This window comes from Megascapheus bottae, chromosome 13 (genome assembly GCF_031878675.1).
Source record: "Megascapheus bottae isolate mThoBot1 chromosome 13, mThoBot2.hap1, whole genome shotgun sequence".
Taxonomy (NCBI): domain Eukaryota; kingdom Metazoa; phylum Chordata; class Mammalia; order Rodentia; family Geomyidae; genus Megascapheus; species Megascapheus bottae.
This window is the reverse complement of record NC_143521.1, coordinates 6,990,511-7,010,816: the sequence shown is the minus strand read 5'-3', so window position 1 is coordinate 7,010,816 and position 20,306 is coordinate 6,990,511. Positions and strand designations below refer to the sequence as shown.

The 20,306-nt window shown below is 38.6% G+C and overlaps 1 protein-coding gene across 1 annotated transcript in view; it reads left to right on the top strand.

The window, feature by feature from the left end:
- The window catches only part of Herc6 (HECT and RLD domain containing E3 ubiquitin protein ligase family member 6), a 52,093-nt gene that overhangs the window by 23,296 nt on the left and 8,491 nt on the right, over window positions 1–20,306 (top strand). Inside the window, exons 10-17 of the mRNA XM_090343969.1 lie at window positions 304–397; window positions 3,968–4,157; window positions 7,093–7,217; window positions 8,180–8,293; window positions 9,051–9,149; window positions 12,205–12,342; window positions 14,580–14,720; window positions 19,316–19,482. Coding sequence (XP_090200095.1) covers window positions 304–397; window positions 3,968–4,157; window positions 7,093–7,217; window positions 8,180–8,293; window positions 9,051–9,149; window positions 12,205–12,342; window positions 14,580–14,720; window positions 19,316–19,482 — 1,068 coding nt within the window. The remainder of the gene's footprint in view (window positions 1–303; window positions 398–3,967; window positions 4,158–7,092; window positions 7,218–8,179; window positions 8,294–9,050; window positions 9,150–12,204; window positions 12,343–14,579; window positions 14,721–19,315; window positions 19,483–20,306) is intronic.

The following is a 20,306-nucleotide window of genomic DNA, read 5'->3' as shown; positions in this document are numbered from 1 at the left end:
GTGTGCTTTTTTTCAAATAATATATTATCAAGAAAAATTTGTGTGATGGTGTGTTCCTGTGAACCACCAGTGTTTGGCTTTATTTACAATCTTTTGAACAAGAAAAGTATAATATTTATGCTTTCTTTGGTATCAGGTAAGTTGATTATTTTGAAAAAAGAGGCCAGTTTTGACAAAGATTTCTATCTTATGTGTATTATGATAACAAAAAATAATGGCATGTGGGAATTAGAAATGTCTTTTCATCTATTTTAAATTACATTTATTTACTTATTTATTTGTTTACATTTCTTGTATTCATAGAGTAAATGGAAAAAACACTTCCATTGATGTGGACTTAAAAAGGGCAGGAAATAACTTCAAGAAGTTAACACAGATTGAATGGATTTCTTCCATGGTAAATAGCCAGTATTTATCTTGCTTATAAATATAATAGAATTTCTTTACAGGTACATCTATAATCACAGGTTGGTTTAATTGGAAGCTGGGAGTTGGGTCTATGATTGAGGCTAAAGCAGAGGGCTAGTGCTTATTATGAAGTTATATATAGGGACAGTGTATTAGCTGCTGACATTTATTTTCTTCTTAACCCATTAGATGTGCAATTGAAACAGTGTTTTAATTTCTAGTAGAGAAAAACAGAGAATGGAAGGTAAAATATTCCTTAGCACAATGCATAGTAAATGCAGTAATTTGGAAACCAGGATAAGTTTGTCTGGGCAGGGAGATTCAAAGATCCACTATCTATTTTGAGATCAGTCTTAAATCTGTTTCTGATGAATCTCTGCTACTGAATCATCTCCCCCCACCCAGCCCCCTTGTTTGAGGCCAGGGCTTGAACTCAGTTATCAGACACATTCACCCATCGGATGACCCTCTACCACCTGAGCCATTTTCAACCCCATCTCTTCTCTTTGGTCACATTTTCAGTTCATCTTTCCAGTACTATAATTTGAATAGATTTTTAGGTTGGTCCCAATTTAGGTTTGGGTGCATGAGACTAAAATGATGTGAATTAGTGGTAGATAGATAATCAGGATTTCAGATAGGACACTGTAATAGAATATCAAAGTCTGTGTGGTTTATAAACAATGAAAATTGACCACTTACTTTTCTGGAAGCCAAGAAAGTCCGGATGGAGTTATAGGCAGATTTGATGTCTGATATGGGCCCACTTTCTGATTCATAGATGATTATATTTTTGTTGGATCCTCTCATGGAAAAAGGAAATAGAGGTTGGTCTTGGATATTATTATTATTATTATTCTTTGGCAGTACAGGGCTTTTTGCTTACTAGGCAGGTGCTCTACCATTTGAGCCATACCTTTTTGCTTTAACTTTCAGATTCAGTCTCACTAACTTTTTCTTCCAACTTGACTTCAAACCATGATCCTCCTATCTCTGCCTCCTAAGTAGCTGGGATTATGGGTGTGCACCATTGTACCTGACCTCTTGGGTCTCATTTATAAAGGGCACTAAGCCCTCTCACAAGTCTCTGTTCTTGTGACCTAATCACTTGTCAAAGGCTCTACCTCTTAATACTGTCACATTGGAGATGTGAGTGATTTGAGTGACTGGTCTCCTTCCCGGAAGTGAAACTCTCTGAGCAATGGGGAAGTTGTTTCTTCTTTCCCATTCCTTTTCCTTCCTCCTCCTCCTTCTTTCTTTCTTTCTTTTTTTTTTTTTTTGGTAGTACTGGGGTTTGAATTCAGAGTTTTGTGCACTGGAGCCATACTCCCAGCCCTTTTAGTTTCTTGTTTTTGTCTGGAGTTTATGGTCTCTAACCACAGTTATTATTGTATTTATGCCTCTCTCCCTCCTTCTGTTCACCGCCCCCACCAGTATGGAATTTTTTTTTTTTGCCTGTCCTGGGGCTTGAACTCATGGCTTGGGTACTGTCCCTGAGCTTCTTTGTGTGCAAAGCTCGAGCTTTACCACTTGAGCACAGTGCCACTTCTGGCTTTTTCTGAGTTTATTTTGGAGAGTCTCATAGACGTTCCTGATCTTGCTTCAAACTGTGATTCTCAGATCTCAGCCTCCCGAGTAGCTAGGATTGCAGTCCTGGGTTACCAGCACCAGACTTTGTTTTTCTTTTTCAAGGATTTCTTTTTTTTTTTCTTTTAGAATTCATGCCTGTAATTCCAGTACTCAGGAGGCAGAGTTAGGGAGTTAGTGCTCTACAAGCTAAACAAAAATGACAAATAAAAAGTTTTTATTTTTCCAGTGTAGTCCCCTGAGAAGGGTGGAGGTGAGAAGCACCTTGGCATGGGCACTTTATTGACTCAGATTCCTTCTTTCTTGAATTTTCTTTGGATGGAAGCAGATGGAGGAAAGAGTATGTAAGGCTACCAGAGGGAGTTGAGGGGCTGTGTGTGTGACAGTATTTCTCATTATCTTCTCCAATACTTGTGGTGACAAGATCAAGTCATGGACACCCTTACAGGGTAATCTGGGAGATGCTACCTTTCTGTGAACCCATAGGGAAGAAGAAGCAGGCTAGGAAGGTCAACACAGGACATTTTTCTCTGCCACGCTCTATTGCTCAACAGGAAGACTGAGGTTTAGATCCCTGATCTGTCACTAACTGACTTCCTGGTACTTCTTTTAATGGAATATCTTCCTCTTTGTTCATAACAACAAGGCCCAAACTATCTTAACGATTATTAGTAAGATGAAAGGAAATGGATTTATATGAGAGACTTTGTCTCAACAGCCAGCAGAGAAACGGAACTCCGAGAAATTTACATTACAAGCTGCAACCCTTAGTGATTATGTAATGAATGGTTAAGAAAATGTACAAAGTACACTGAGTTATTCTTACTAATACATTTTTATGTCTGTTCTACTTTAGTAGCTTACTTCTGGATGAAATAAAGGATTCAGAGCTGTTTTTTGCTCTGAAAATTTTCAGCTAATATACGGGAATTATATAACAAGAAAGGAGGAAATGGATTGTGTGTGCACATGTAAAAGAGAGAGGATAACAGCTTTCCTTTTACTGTGAGGAAGACAGGCTTGATCTGTATGCAATATTGCTTTTCTTTTTACTTTTTATTTGTTTATTTATTTTGGCTAGTCTTGGGGCTTGAACTCAGGGCCTAAGTGCTATCCCTGAGCCTCTTTATGCTCAAGGCCAGCCAGCAGTCTACCACTCAGCCACAGTTCCACTTTTGGCTTTTTCTGAGTACTTTACTGGAGATAAAAGTCTCATGGACTTTTCTGCCTGGGCTGTCTTCTAATCAAGATCTTCAAACTCCTGAAGGTAGGATTTCAGGTATGAGACTCAGGTACCTGGCTTGCTTTTCTTTTTCTTCTTTTATCCTTTTGTCCTTGTGTGGCTGGAACATGGAGCCTTGAGCCTTCAGCTGTTTTGCTCAAGGCTAGCATTCTACCATTTTGCTCCACAGCATCACTTCCAGTTTTCTGAGAGTTTCATAGTCTTCCCTGCCTGGGGCTGGCTTCAAGGGCCACAGTTCTCGGATCTCAGTCCTCTGAGTAGCTAGGATTACATGTGTGAGCCTTTGCTTTTCTTTTTATCTGAGACAAGTTCTCATTAGGTTGAACTAATAATTCAAAAGATCCTCCTTCTCAGCCTACTGAGTATGTGTGATTATAGGCACATGGTATTGTCCTTAGCTCACAGCGTTGGTTTTGCAGTTCTTTGTATTAGTTTTGAGCACTTCAATTCACTCTGTATGTCATGAACATTTGATTTTACTCTATTTCTTCATGTACCTCATTATAAGATGGTATTAAGATGTTATATGTATATATTTGTGATTTTTGAGTGATACCACAAATATTACTCTCTGAAGAGTGCTGGGGTTTCAGTAGTGGGTTTAGGAGACTCAGTGGTGATTCCACTGGAACCATCCCTACATTGAAACCTCTGATCTCATGGAACTTGTCACAATATGTAATATCTCACATAACCTGGGCCTTGTCCTTGACCCTGTTTTGACCACAGATAAATACCTGTCTGGAAGAAAGACTGCTCAAAGCTCTTCCGAGTCATTCTCCACACCAAGAAGCTTTGTTGATTTTCCTTCTACTTCCCGAATGTCCTGTGATGAATGACACCAAGAACTCTAGGAGCCTGGTGATTTCATTTGCAAAAGCCATTTGTGAAATGAGTCAACAATCTCTGCAAGTCCTTAGTAAGTTTTATGTCATTTTGTCTATACACTCAACTAAGAAGCATCTAATGAAGAGAAATACATATAACTTTGAACTTATATTGCTCTGAAACTTTAAATATTTGACCAGAAGTGATGAAAATGTTACTTCTTTGTTACTGTTTAGCTTAGTCAATATTATGTGATTATCTTTTTCAAGTTTAATCTAATATCAAAGACATAGTGCCTAAAAGGTACAAAGGGTTATGGAAATATAATTTACCCAGTTTCTCCTAGTTATAGTTTTTCTTAGTTACAGATCCTAGTATCTTACATGAACTGGATATTTTATGTTTATGAATATATATGTGGTATTGTTTGGTTGTTATTCTTTTCATAGTAGGAAACCATTCCTATTTTTCTCTGGGAGCTTACTTTTTACAACTTGATGTATGCCACAAAGTAATTCTATTCCAGGACCCATACAACTATCTTAATCTTCACTGGCTAGATAAGCTGTCTTTTCATCTCTATAACAAAATACCTAGGGCAGAATACTCAGGAAGAAAAGAAGCTAATTTTTTCATATATTTTATATTGTAATTAATAGAAGGGTTACATTATATTCACCAGATAGAAAGTGCATTACTTCACAAAGATTGATACCATTTGTCATGTCTTGGTCCCCATTTCCCTCCTCCCACCCCCACCCCTCATCTTGTTTTCCTCCCTTCCCTATCCAACTTCAAATAACCAAATAAACACATATACAATATATCAGATAACAAGGTAAAATACTGTAACAATATGAGATAATCAAGGAACAGCAAAAGAGATGAGAGATAACATAGTACATTAAGGAACAATCACACATTATATGGCTTTTGTTTCTATATCCTGGAGGTCCTTTCATTTAGCATCATATTATATGGCCTTATGTATCTAGGTCTTGCTCTATTTTAAATCTCTGCTAGGAGAGCCCAAGGTTTCTACTGATTATGACAAATGAGGGAAACCATTGAGTCTATGTTCCTTTGAGTCCGGCTTACTTCACTTAAAATGATTTTTTTTCTAAGTCGAAAAGAAGCTAATTTAAGTCATGAATTTGGAGGTTCAAGGGCAGCCACTGGCATTGATATCACAATACAGCAGAGACAATGGCAGGGATGTGTGTGAGAGCAAACAATCACTTGTTGATCTAAAAAGCCAATCTTTTATAATAATCAACGCTCAGGGGCTGCAGAACAACTACCTTAATATCTCCCAGTGACCTCCCATTAGGCCTCACTTCTTAAAATTTTTACCACCTTAACATTGCCCCAATGGGGATCAAGCATCCAACACATGAGCCATTGTGCGACAAAGCATATACAAACTCTATCAATGACTGAAGAGTAATTTGTTATGAGGAAGTACCAACTACAGGTTGTTGTATCTACTCTTGTAATGATAACGTATTCATAAGCATTTTTATACATGTATAGAAAGAGAAATTTTAGGAAGCAAAATGACAAGATCAAATTGAAGATGTGTCTTATTTAGGGAGACTGACTTTCCTAGAGGACAGGGTGCCCAAATTTAGTGGTCGCCATTCACATGGGTCCATTCTGTGACTTGTCACCCTTGACTTGAGCAACAGGACAGCCCTGACAGATGAAACAGCAATTGAAGCTTTATCACTGAAATGTTTGGAATAAAATGATCATCCCATTTATCATTTTTAATGATAGTAATATTCACAACTCTTCTGTTCTAGTTATTTAGAAATAGATGTTGTAACCACAGTTATCCTGCAGGGCTTAAAGAAATATTAGAAATTATTTTTCCCAATTGTATGGCTGTCTTTGCTATCCCATCTCACCCCATCTACTTACTGCCTTAAGACACATTTCCAATACTCTACTAATCACAGTTGCTTTCTCTACTTCTAGAAGATCAGCATTTTAACTTTCTATATCAGTGAGAATATTCTGTATATCTTTCTTTGTCTCATTCATTTCACTAAACATACTGTCTTCCAGCTATATTCTTTTCTCCTATTATTTTTACTACTTATGTCAAACATGAAATTTTATTTTTAATATTTTATTGAATAAGAATTTTTTAAATTATTGATATTTTTATTATATTTTATTGTGTGGATAATGTATAGAGGGGTTACAGTTATATTTGTCAGGTAATGGGTGCATTACTTCTTGAACCTTGATATGCCTTCTCATGTTTTTGTCCCCCTTTTCTTCCCTCCACCCCCTCCTAATCATCTTGTTTTTATTTTTATATTTCCTAAAGGGCTTGCGAGTTTTTCCCATACATTTATGACCTGATCTGTTTGATTCATGAGTTTACAATCCCATCTTTCTCATGTGCTAATGTCCCAGATGTGCTGTAGTGCATGTAGGAGATTCCTACTCTGTTATATTTCTTGGCTTTATTTGCTTTTCATTAATTCTGTTTTAATTTGGCTGCTTGGAAATTTATTCTCTCATTGGGAAGTGCAGTTTTTCTGAGAATTCTCCTTTAAATGTATCAAAATCCAGTTCACAATCTCAGAAATATTAAAAAACAGTAATTATTTTCAGTGTATGTGTCCATGTGTGAAGTTGGTCATAAGATCTGAAAACATAGATATTGTTCATTTTTTCGCAGATTAAAAATAACCTTGATGTCATTCTTTTTGTATTCACATATATCCATTTTCAGCTTTTACAGATCCTCTGTAAAATTATCAGGTCGAAAATCATGAAGTCTGTCAATTAACCATAAGTACGAACCATTAACAAATTTCTTCAAATCCTGAATTTGAGTTTTTAATTCTGATTTTGTCCAACCTGGGAAAACCTGTGTACTAATACGTACTTAGAAGAGATACTTTATGGCTTACACCACTGATAATGGAAAATAATACCCATAGTTTACATAAAAGACTCAGAGTGTGAAGATATGACCCTACTTAAAATGGTTAATTTTATATCCTCAGAACAGTGTTGGAAATCCTTGCAAGCATCTTCTCTGAACACACTGGTCCAGATGCTTAAAACAGCAGTCTATGGTCATTACTATACTATTAAACCTCTTCTAGAAACTTTGAGAGAAGTTCATGAGGTAAGCATTTATGTTTCATGTGAAGGAATACATGAACCAATCATCCCTCGGTCCTTCCTCCCTCCAGTCCTCACTTTCTCTCTTCCCTTGTTCCCTCACCACATACATCTGTCTCCAGTACTAGAGCTTGACCTTAGGGCCTTTGAAATCTGGCTTGGCTTATTTAGCTCAAAGCTGACACTCTGCCAGTGGAGCCACAGGTTTACTTCCTCCTTCCAAGTTAATTGGAGATAAGAGTCTCTCAATTTTATTTACCTGGATTTTCTTTGAACCATGCTGGTCATCTTAAACCTACTGTCATTTTTTCCAAGTCTTTAATCTAGACATCACTTTAAGCCCAGCTCAGAATATCTCTCTTCAGTGGCTTACAACCAAGGGTAGTTTTTAAATCTGGTTTATCTCATGTTTGATATAGTAGATCAAATTAAATGTTCATTAATAAGTGAAGAAAGTGAAAAGTTTGCTAAAAGAAAGTTGTGCTTGGCCGGGAGTTTGGCCTAGTGGTTAAAGTGCTTGCCTAGCATGCATGAAGACCCGGGTTCGATTCCTTGGTACCACATACATAGAAAAAAGCCAGAAGTGGTGCTGAGGCTCAAGTGGTAGAGCTCTAGCCTTGAGAAAGTCCAAGGACAGTGCTCAGGCCCTGAGCTCAAGCCCAGGACTAGCAAAAAAAAAAAAAAAAAAAAAAGACAGTTGTGCTTCCATGGTACTTTTATCTCCAAGATTTAGAAACAATTTTTCATTAAAACTGAGCCCCAGGAATTAATTTATTCTCTCACTGATAGCATATTAACTCTTTAGCAATGCTTCTTTATGAAATGTGGAATTATAGAGTAGATAATGGAAATTTTATAAAATGCTACTTCATTATTTATGAGTGATTGTTATATGTGCATACCTACATATTTTTGATTATGCTATTTATTACAGAAACTAAACTTCTAAGTCATGTTTTCTTTAAGGTAAACAAAGTGACCTGTCAACTACCAGAAAGCACTTTCTACATAGATGGATTCTTACACTTCTTTGACTTTTGGGGGGAGTGTCATAAAATGATATTGAGAGATGAAAATCTGGTAAGAATAAAATGTTCCATTCCACATTTAGACTTTAAAGTTGGACATAGTAGCTATAGATATCCATAAGTAAAGATCTGAACGTTTTCTTATTACAGTGCTGAATTTGCTAAATTAGTGGTAATTGAAAACTTAAACATTTTGTACTCCAATGTGGGTGAGTGAAGAGAGGCAAAGGGAAATGCAGTCAGAATATTTAATATATATTCCACAAATTTAAGAAAATCGAGGGAAGAGTCAGGGGTGTTAGGGATGAAGAAAATGATGAAAATGGTGACACTGATCAAAATGCACTGTTCATATACCAATTTATTGAATATATTGAATATATTGAATATTTATTGAATTATAAAAAGAAATTTTTACGGGGAACTGAAGGTTAGCAACTGTAATCCTAGCTATTCAGAAGGCTTCGAGCTGAGGATCACAGTTTGAAGCCATCTTGGGCAGAAAAGTCTGTGAGACTCTTATTCTAATAAACTACTCAGAAAAAGCCAGAAATGGTGCTGTGGCTCAAATGGTAGAGCTCCAGCTTTGAACATCAAGAGGCTTAGGGACAATGTCCAGGCGCTAAGTTCAAGCCTCAGCATTGTCTCCCTCCCAAAGATATTTCTTTATAGTTACTTTAAATTCCTAAGCGCAAACACCACAAAGCAACAAAATACACGTTAAAGTAAAAGTTTGATTTTTTTTTGTTAAGTAGGCCCTGGCAGAAATTTTTATTATTAAGATTAACTTATTTTGAATTATTTTTCAGGAAGAAGGAATGCCTTGTATTTTCTACGACTTTCCGTTTATTTTTGATTTGCCTTGTAGAATGCAATTATTGCAAATGTATTCACGTATGAAAGTATTGGTATGTATGCTATACAGTTTTTTTCTTGCTATGAGAAAATATGTAAGGCTGGAGACTTAATAAAGTAAAGAAGTTTACTTGTAATTCTGGAGGTTCAAGAGCATGATGTGGGCCTTCTGTGAGACTGTAACTTACCTACTTGTTGCGTTACAATATAGTACAGAAGCAGAATATGGGTAATTGTGTGTGTGCTAAGGGGACTACCTGTATTGAGTGACATGACATAGCTTTATAACAACTACTCTTACAGAACTAGTTTATTCTATGGGTGTAACATTAATCCTTTCCGAGGGTAGTGACCCTATGACCTAGTTAACTGCCACTGGTACAACTTCATAAGGCTCCTGCCACTTCCTGACATTTCCACACCGTGGACCAAGCTTCACAGGAGCTTTTGAGAGACACACTCAAACTCTGTGCTAGTCGTAGTGTATGGCTTGCTTTTTTGTTCTGTAGAATTTCAAATGCACACAAAATACTATAACCAAGATTCACAGGTATCAACATTGGGCCATATTTTCTTCTTCACCTATTAATTCATTTGTTTAGATTTTTTTAGGCTGTTGTTCCCTATTTTTAATTTTTTGTAGGATATGAACTGAATTTTTGACTGCAATTCCTCCTTTTCCTCTCTTCATATGACTTCAGAATGTTTTCTTTGTCATTATAAATAAGTTTCACCAGATCATTTCCATTTTTATTCCTAATATCCCCGGTAATACAATCTTTCCTTACCAAACCTAGCTTCCCATGTATTTTCCTTCCCCCAAGTCTTCTCTGTGAGTTTTCTTCTACAATAGTATCTAGTCAGTCTACTCTGTTAGTGAGTGGTCTTGTGGACATTGGATCCAGGCAGGATGGAGTAGGAAAGAAAACTCCTAGGTGTAGTTCTTCTGAGAATCAGACCGGACAATCCTGTCCTCCAAAGGACTGATGAAGACCAAAGTCAAAACTGTCAGGTCTGAACTAGGATACTGATTCAACTATATAGGGACAGGGAAATGCAGAGAGACTGGAAACAGAGAAGCTGGAATGTAAGCAGGCAGTCCCCAGCTCTTCATTAGACAGGCACCTCTCCTTGCCTCCGTCAATGGAGAATGATGCTGGGTTATTCCCTGGCCCTCAGCCTTGGACCATGTTTCTCAATGGTCAGTAACACTGAAGTATCCATTGCTACAGATGGCCACCACCTATAGGGACCAAGGTGGGACTTGCTACATCTCACACAAACCTAGAGCTTCTTCAAGAGACATGCAAGGGAACACAGAAGATTCTAGGAGAATCATAGTGTTTCTCAGCATGTAGGTGACAGACATCTGCTGTGGGGATGTCCCAAGGCCAGAACCACCGTAAGATTGATATTAGCTAGGAATAGGACTGTGGCATGGTTTTAGAAATTCCATAGCAGCCTGCAGAGTGAATGGGTGGATTTCACAGTGAGATCTGCCCTGTCTCCTGAGGGTTATGGAGCTAATACTGTCACTGTGTTTTCTTCCCTCTCCCCAAACCCCCGTTACTTTGGTGTGTGTGTGTGTGTGTGTGTGTGTGTGTGTGTGTGTGTGTGTGTGTGTGTGTAAGTAGACATTTTTGTGCTGGTACTGGGGCTTCAACTCAGGGCCCCATTGCTGTCCTTTAGGTTTATTTGCTCAAGGCTGGGGCTCTACCACTTAGGCCACAGCTCTACTTCCAGCTTCCCTGTTTTAGTTTGTTTTGTTTTTTTAATCCTTTTTGGACTGTAATTCTTTCATGGACAGTACTATTGTTGCTCTTCTGTCTCTGCCTCTGCCTCCTCCCTCTTCCCTCTTCCCTCTTCCCTCCTTCCTCCTCCTCCCCTCCTCCTTCTTCTCTTTCTCCTCCTTCTCCTCCTCCTCTTCCTCCTCCTCCTCCTCCTTCTTCCTCTTCTTCCTCTTCCTCCTCTTCTCTCTGTCTCACTCTCTATCTCTCTATCTTTTTTTGCAGGGCTTGAATTTAGGGCCTGGTTAACACCTCTGACTTCTTTTACTCAGAGTTACCACTCTACCACTTTGAGCCCCAGCACCGCTTTTGGTTTTCTAGGGGTTAATAGGAGAAAAAACACTCGCAGACTTTTTTGCCATATATATATTTTTTGTAATTAATAGAAGGGTTACACTATATTCACCACATAGAAGGTGCATTACTTCACATACATTGATACCCATTCTCATGTTTTGGTCCCCATTTCCATCCCCCCATCCCCACCCCTCATCTTGTTTTCCTCCCTTCCCTATCTAATTTCAAATAACCAAATACAAATATATCTGATATATCAGGTAACAAAGTGAGATACTGTAACAATATGAGATAGCCAAGGGACAGCAAAAGAGATGAGAGATAACATAGTACATTAGGGACAACAATCACGCATTATATGGCTTTTGTTTCAATATCCTGGAGGTCCTTTCATTTAGTGTCATACTATATGTCCTTATGTATCTAGGTTTTGCTCTATTGCAAATCTCTGCTAGGAGAGCCCAAGGTTTCTACTGATTATGACAAATGAGGGAAACCATTGAGCCTAAGTTCCTTTGAGTCTGGCTTACTTCACTTAATATGATTTTTTCTAAAGACTCGCAGACTTTATTGCCCAGGCTGACTTTGAAATGTGATCCTCAGATCTCAGCCTCCTGAGTAGTTAGGAAAACAAGTGTGAGCCACTGGTGCCCAAGTAACACTATTTCTGTGGTAATGAATGATTGTCGTAGCATGTTTGTTACTAATATTGCCTTTTAAGGTCCTGCTTGTTACCACAGGTGGTCTGAAATATATCTAATTGCATAGCTGTTTGTCTTCGGTGACTAATTTTGGTACATGATTCCTTAATGCCACAATTTCTCTTAGCCCGTATTAAGGGCTTTATCTCTCCTAGTTAAGATCCAATGTAATTTTCTCAAGTAGTTACAATATAAGCACATAGAGCCGTGGCAGCAGGATGAAGTAAACACTATGCAAAAGTTTCATTTGAAATATCAATCCCTGGGATTTCTAGAAGGCAATAGGCAAAGCTAACTATTTTTCATTTTCTTTTTTCTTGCAGAAATCAGAAGAGATGACATATCCAACTCAGGGGCAAGCGAGTGTATTTAAACTGATGGTCAGACGGCCTCATATAGTTGAAGATACCCTGCGTCAGTTAAGCCAAGCTGAAGTTTCAGATCTTTTGAAACCCTTACTGGTACTATAAAAACTCTCACTGGATGTGGCAATGGGAAGGAATGCCTGCTCTTGTAGCTATGATTATCCTCCTACCAACATTTCCCCTGTCAACCTCAGAGAATAACAATAGGAGGTTGAATTGTATTTTAACTCAAAAAGTTGAGTTAACTAAGATATTAATGACTACAAATGTCATCTATTGAACTATCCCAATGTTTAATAGCTTTTTTTTGGCCAGTCCTGGGCCTTGAACTCAAGGCCTGAGCACTGTCCTTGGGCTGTCCTCAAGGCTAGTGCTCCCCCACTTGAGCCACAGCACCACTTCTGGTTTTTCTATGTATGTGGTACCAAGGAATCAAACCCAGGTCTTCGTGCATGCTAGGAAAGCACTCTACCACTAGGCCAAACTCTTGGCTCCCAATGTTTAATAGCGTTAAGTAACAGTTCAGCTCATACATATCCTGAGCTGGACTCCATTTATCAGGAGGGAGTTGGGATATTTTTTTGTTGTTGCTGCTGTTGTTACATTTTTGAGACTGAACCCAGACCTTGTATTCTAGGTAAATGCTCTACCAGAGAGCTACATCTTAAGCTGCACAGTTGTGGTGTGGGTGTGTTTATATGGCTGAGAGTTTGATAGGGATTGGATGATCTATACGAGGCTAGCCAGGGAAGATTGAGCTCTGTTTTGTATGCCCTTCAGCCTATTTCTGGGACCAGCAAATAAGGTCTTTTCACAGTAGCGTGGGAGGTGTAAGACATCAATCTCTCAACCAGCATGACATGAGTCAAGTCTCCTTGATGAGCCCAAGAGAAGGGCTGAAGAAATATACATAACAACTTCAGTGGAAGGAACTGCAGAAACATGAAAAAGACTTTTGGATCGGGAGAGGTGTGAGATCACAGCTCTTCATGTCATCAGTAACAACCAGTGGAACACATGCTTCCCCTCCATTTGAGCTGTGGTTTCAGTATGGGATCTTTTACTGTGTGGGTTAACTATATTCACTCGTCTTCTAATCCTTACAGAATATAATACTGATTAACTCTGTGAGGAAAAGCTGGAGTCTTCTCAGAAAGGAGTGGCTTTTCCTCATACTAGTAGACTTAACAGACTCCAGTCTTTGGAGTGTAGAGCTGAGTTAGATAGGGATATTTTCCTATCTATCTAAGGAGTTGGGAAATGTATGGGATGCCAATAATGATCAAAGAAACTATTTGATAAACCAGATTTCCTAATCATATGACTCCTTTTGTACCTGTCTATCTTGACTGGGATAAAAATCAGTAGAAAATCGTTTGCTTATAGATCAAGAAGTAACACAGTAAACTTCAAGATAGATCAATTAAAAATATAGACTTGGAGCATGTTAAGATTTTCAAGGCTAATTAAGAATGAATCTGGACAATGACTTAAGCAGACTTGTTTGTAAATTAGCAGAAGAAAGAAAATCAGAAGTCAACTAAAATTGTTTCTAGGCTAACGAGAGGGGAAGATAAGGCAGACTTTATTTGTGATAGTTGTTAACTTGAAGTCTGAACAAGGATTAGAAGATAAGATCTCCAAGGCAATGAGAATAAAAAAAGAACACAAATTAAAAAAAAATAAGAGGGGCTTGGAATGTGACTTGGTGGTAGAATGCTTGCCGAGCATGCATGAAGACCTCGGTTAGATTCTTCAATACCACATAAACAGAAAATGCCAGAGGTACTCCTGTGGCTCAAATGGTAGAGTGCTAGCCTTGAGCAAAAGAAGCTCGGGGACAATGCCCAGACCCTGAGTTCAAGCCCCAAGACTGGAAAAGAAAATAAGTGTGCTTCCATTATAAATTACATAATAGGCTCAGAAAGATACATGAATCTTTTTTTTCCTTATATGTAGTATCTAGACATATGTAGTATCTTTCTATATGTAGTATCAAATGACATAAATGTAAAGGGAAACTGCCTAGGATTAGTGGACTGTAATCATCCCACTCATATTTATCTTTTTTCTCCATTTATCCTCCCACTCCCATTGAAATGTGCCACCAGCAGAGCCTGTTTTATTTTCCTGTCGTGTGTGTGTGTGTGTGTGTGTGTGTGTGTGTTTGTTAATTGTACCAAGAGGTTTCAGCATGTTATTCCAGTTGTATGTGTATTACATTTTACTCAGAATGTTCTTCTCTATTTCTTTCTTTTTCCCTGTGCCTTCATCTTCCTGTTGTAAGCAACATATTAAAATCAGAGCCTGAAAATGAGTTTTTCCCCCCTTAGGTTGGTTTTATTAATGAAATTCGTCCTGAGACTGGAGTCATCTCTGAGTTCTTCCATTGTATATTTGAAGAGATGACAAACCCCAAATATGGACTGTTCATGTATCCTGATAATGGTCCCTACATGTGGTTTCCTACCAATGTAAGTTTTTATTTTATTTTATTTTTTTGCAGTTTTTCAGAACAGAAGTGTGTTCTATACTGCAATATGAAACTACACAGTGTAATTTAAAACTGGATTGTGCAGAATCGCTAAATACTCATATGCTTCACAGCAGCAGCCATGTCTCTATCTGGGAACATTTAGAATAAGCAGAAGCCAGCCAGGCATAGTGACACAGGCCTGCAATCTCAGCACTTTTGAGGCTGAGTCAGGAAAATTGAAAGTTCAAGGTCAGCTTTGGCTATATGGTTAGATACTGAATCTAAACACACAAACAAATAACCCTTCCCATAATTTGCTGGCTTTGCCAAGAACTACAGAGTTGGAGCTTGTATTTGTAAGATCTCCAGGTGATTCACTGACATGTCAGTGTATCAGTATCTTTTTTGTTACTGAAGAATGAATCCAGGGCCTAATTCAGGCTCTCAGGTTCCTTCCCCGTCCCCCCCTCTTTCCCTCTCCCTCTCCTCTCCCTCCCTTCTCCTTACTTTCCCTCCTCTCCCCTCCCCCACCCTCCTTCCTTCCCTCCTTCCTTCCTTCCCCTCTTTCCCTCCCTCTTTCTTTTTCTTTCTTCCTTTCTCTTTCTTTCTCCCTTCCTTCCTTCCTTCCTTCCTCTCTCTTTCCACCTCCCTCCCTCCCTTCTTTCTCTCCCTCACTTCTTCTCTCCCTCCTTCCCTCTCTTTTTCTTTTTCTTCCTTTTTCGTTCTCTCCTTTCTCTTTCATTCTTTCTTTCTCACTTTCTCTCATTTTTTTCTTTTTCTTTTTCTATTTTCTCTCTCCCTCTCCCTTCCTTCCCTCTTTTTTCTTCCTTTTTTCCTCCTCTTTCTTTTACTTTCTTTCCTTCTTTCCCTTTCTCTCTGTCCCTCTTTCTCTCTCATTTTCTCCTTCTTTCTCTGCTTCCTTCTCTCCCTTTCTTTCATTATTTCTCTTCACTTTTCTTTCTCGTTTATCTTTCTCTTTTCTCTCTCACTTCCTTCCTTTTGCCTTCCTTTCTTCCTTCCTTCTCCCTCTTTCTTTCTTTTCTTCCTTCTTTCTTTCCTTCCTTCTCTCTTTCATCACTTCTTCTCACTTTTCTTTCTCATTTTCTCTTTTTTTCCCCTCCCTACCTCCCCCCTTCCCTCCCGTTCTCCCTCCCCCCTCTCTCTTTCTCTCTGCCTGAACTCAGGACCTGGGTGTTATTCTTTTATCAAGGCTGGTGCTGTACCACTTGAGCCACAGCTCCACTTCTAAATTTTGGGAGGTTAATTAGAGAAACAAGTTTTATGGATTTTTCTGTCTGGGTTGGCTTTACACCGTGATCCTCATATGCCATCCTGCTTAGTAGCTAGTGTTATAAGTATGAACCACTAGTGCTAGCTCCCATATTAAATCTTGAAAAGCACTGATGACAGCTAACTGAGATACAATATACTGCACTTCCAGTGTCTCATTTGATGTGTTGATATATGTATACACTTATAAAACTACACAGCCCAAATAATGTCTGTTTAATATTATCTGAAATTTCCTTTTCTTCCTTCCTCCATCTTTCCCTCTACCCCTCCCTTCCTCCCTGGAATATATGAATTTAAGAGATTCTTTGGGAGGCCAGGAGCATGGCTTAGTGATAGAGTGCTTGCCTAGTATGCATGGAGCCCTGGGTTGGATGCCTTGGTACTACATACACAGAAAAAAGTGCTGAAAATGGTGCTGTGGCTCAAGTGGTAGCAAAAAGCCTAAGGACAGTGCTCAGGCCCTGAGTTCAAGCCCCAGGACTCTCAAAAAAAAAGAAAAAGAGATTTTGGTTAAGACAGGAAGAAATAAAAAAAGGAAGTGATTGGAAAGAATATCATGACCAAGTGGAGTCTTGGTGTTGGTGGTTGAGGAAAGAGATTTACAGACTGAAGGGATGCAAAGGTGGGGTGGAGAAGAGAAAACTAGACTTTCCAGCACTTCTGAGTGGTGGATGGTTTACCTCACTTTATAGATAGAGAAACTGAGGCACACAATTATTTAATCAATTGTCCATACAACTAACACATAGTCGTCACACTACGAGTTAGGGCTGTCTGAAGCCCTTACCATTTTGTTTTGTGTTTTTTTTTGTTGGTTTGTTTGAGGCTAGAAGGTTTTTTTCTTCATAGTCTATCCTGGAACCCTCCATTCTCCTGCCTCAGCCACCTTAGTGCAGTTATTAAAGGCACGTATGATCACAACTGGCCAAGTCCTTACTCTTAAGCAATATACTATGTGGCTGGGCTAAGCAATAGAGTGTAAATGATGATTATTTTTCAAATTGGTATGTCTCAGTTAAGTGACAAATGAAGTTGAATCCAGGGACATATCACATATTATGGAATTATGGGGCAAAAAAACCCCTGATTAGTTTAGGAAAAGCTCCAGTTGAAGCTCCATTGTAGTTTTTAAGCTCATTTTCAAAATTATGATCCACAGTTACTTATCCTCCTACTCATCCTAAGAAGTAAATTCATCATGGAGGCTAATACCCCCTGAGACCCCAAGGTTGGGTACTTGCTGATAGGAAACCTGGCACTGGGATACTTGGAAATCGTAGAATTTTCAGGGTAGTATCTCTATGGGGTTGATTATGGCTGAGACAAAAGGATGTAGGGTTTTTCTCTCATCCAAAGATATAAGCAAAGTCAACAGATTCAATTTTTGTGTGGCTATTGTGATTGTTACAAATCACCTGGGGCTAGTTGTTTTGTTGTTGATGCTGTTGTTTTTAATGTACTGTATGAAGTTCTCCCCCACTTTGGTTTATGTCATGTAGGCAATGTTTTTTACTCTGATACCCCATGTCTTGTATATATCTTTATCTGATTTGGAAAAGGGAAGGGAAATAACAAAATGGTGAAACAAGGACAAAGGGTGAACTAATGGAACAGTGATACAAGACAGTATATTGGTAATGAACTTTCCAACTTGGGAAGTAGGGGGGGGAAGTAGAAGAAAAGCAAGGGATGGGGTAACAAGAAATATACCCATTATTTTACCTATGTGACTATAATCCTTCTGTACATTGCCTTTGCAATAAAATAAAATTAAATAAAAAAAAGAAAAGGATACTCAGTTCATAGTTCTAGAGGTTCAAAAACATGGTGCTGACACTACCTCAGTGCTCTGGTGAGGAGTACAGAGGAGATGGCATTATAGTTGAAGATTTTCAAAGCAGAAAGCTTACATGAGACAGGAAGCCAGAGAAAAACTGGAGTCCCTTGAAAACTATGTGTATCTCTTCTCAAAGCATACTCCAATGACCTAATGACCTACTCAGCCCTGTCTCTTAAACATCTGACCATGGATTAACATTGTTACAGGAAGTACCAGACTTCAACACACACACACACACTGAGGACACACAGAAATCATATCCAATTGATGCCACCAGCTTACCCAGGACTCGTTCCTTCTTCCTTTCTTCCCTCCTCTTCCATGACATTAGGGGCCTCTTCCATACTCTTGGCTCTGACAGCAGGGGCCACTGGTAGCAGCCCACCAGGTTGTGGGTTGTGCACTATGTTTCCAAAGATACAACTTTTTTTTTTTTTTTACCAGTCCTGTTGCTTGAACTCAGGGCCTGGGCACTGTCCTTGGACTGTCTCATGGCTAGCACTCTACCACTTGAGCCGTAGAACCACATCCACCTTTTTTTGTGTATGCGGTACCGAGGAATTGAACCCAGGACTTTGTGTATGGGAGGCAAGCATTCTACCATTAAGCTACACTCCTGGTCTAAAGGGACAACTTTTTAAAACTGTAATTAATAGAAGGGTTACAGTTATATTTACCAGGTAGAAGGTGCATTACTTCACAAACATTGATACCCCTCAGGGACAACTTTTAAAGAACTCTAATATGACTGACACTGACTGGAGGTGAAGAGAAAACACACACTTCTTTTCTCAGTGTTCTGTCATAAATAGGAGAGTATTCATTATAAAATTAACTCTTGCCGGGGCACGGTGGCTCACACCTGTAATCCTAGCTAAAACAGAATGTTAATTCTGTCAGGCAGTGGTTCACACCTGTAATTTTAGCTATTCAGGAAGCTAAGATCTGAGGATCAAGGTTCAAAGCCAGCCCTGGCACAAAAGAACCTGTGACTCTTATCTCCAGTTAACCTCTAGAAAATGAGAAGTGGGGCTTAGCTCAAGGGCATATCAGTAGCCTTGAGCTGAAGAGCTCAGGGACAATGCCCAGGCCCAGGGGTAGGGCAGTAGCCTTGAGCTGAAGAGCTCAGCCACAGTGTCTAAGCCCATTTTAAGCCCCATGACCCACTCCCCCCACACAAATTAAATCATGAAAAACTTAGCTTATGACTTGGAGTATATATTTTATATTTCAGATATTTCACGTGTAAGAAAAAATAAATTTACTCATGTAACGTTAATGTGCATTGAAAAGTATAGAGGAAATATTTTATTCTGTCTATGACAGAACTTCAAATACTATTCTCATGTTGTGTGTTTCAATTTTGTAATTTTAGAAAAAACCTAATATTTCTCTTTACTAGTGTATTCCTTTGTCTAATCGATATGAATAATCACAGGAAAGATTTTTCTTCTTTCCAGCCTAAGTTTAAGAAGAAGGAATATTACCTCTTTGGGATATTATGTGGGCTCTCCCTATTACATTTCAATGCTGCCAATCTTCCATTCCCACTGGCTCTGTATAAGAAACTTCTAGGCCGAAAGCCATCATTGGAAGACTTGAAAGAGCTCAGTCCTGTTGTGGGAAAGTAAGTAAATATGTTTTCCTTTTGGGGGTGTACCTAGTGGTCTGAATGACACATATAAACTAGGTCAATCTCATGAATTCAAATTTTAGCATAACTTAGAGTTCACCTTCAAATATGAAGATGAGCCAAATGTACCTCTAGTTATGAATTATTCTAATCTAAATTAACCTGGTCTTTTGACTTGATCAAAGTGGGAAATAGTTACTCTGAACAGTTGATGGTCTATGTCATAGGTATGTATCTATACAACATTGTAAGACTGTAGATGGTGATAAAAGTGTGGACCCAGATATTGCTAATCACAAACTGAAAGCATGCTCTGCTTCACTAGTTACTGAAAGTGCAAGAATGAGATGGCATTTTTTTTTCTACAAATACACTTACAACGACAAGTTAGGGAAAAAGAATCATCTTCTCAAGTAGACAAGGGAGAATATAGTGAGATTAACCTGAGTAGAGAGTTTCCCAATTTTGGCAATCTTGGGATTTGGGGCTCCATATATATATATATTTTTTTTTTAGCTTCAATAGATTTTTATTTATACTGAGGTGAGTTGAAATGTCTATATATAAAATCAAGGGGTCAAAATGCTGCATTTCATCTCAATACTAGAACTGCTTACAAGGCTGAAAAGAAACAAAGGTTGCAAGTACATACAATCTAGAGAAATGATAAGTGGGGCTCCATATTTTGTTCATTGCTTCTTTTTTTTTTTGCCAGCCCTGGGCTTGAGCTCAGGGCCAAACACTGTCCTTGGACTTTCTCAAGACTAGAGCTCTACCACTTGAGCCCCAGCACCACTTCCAGTTTTTTTTTTTCTTTC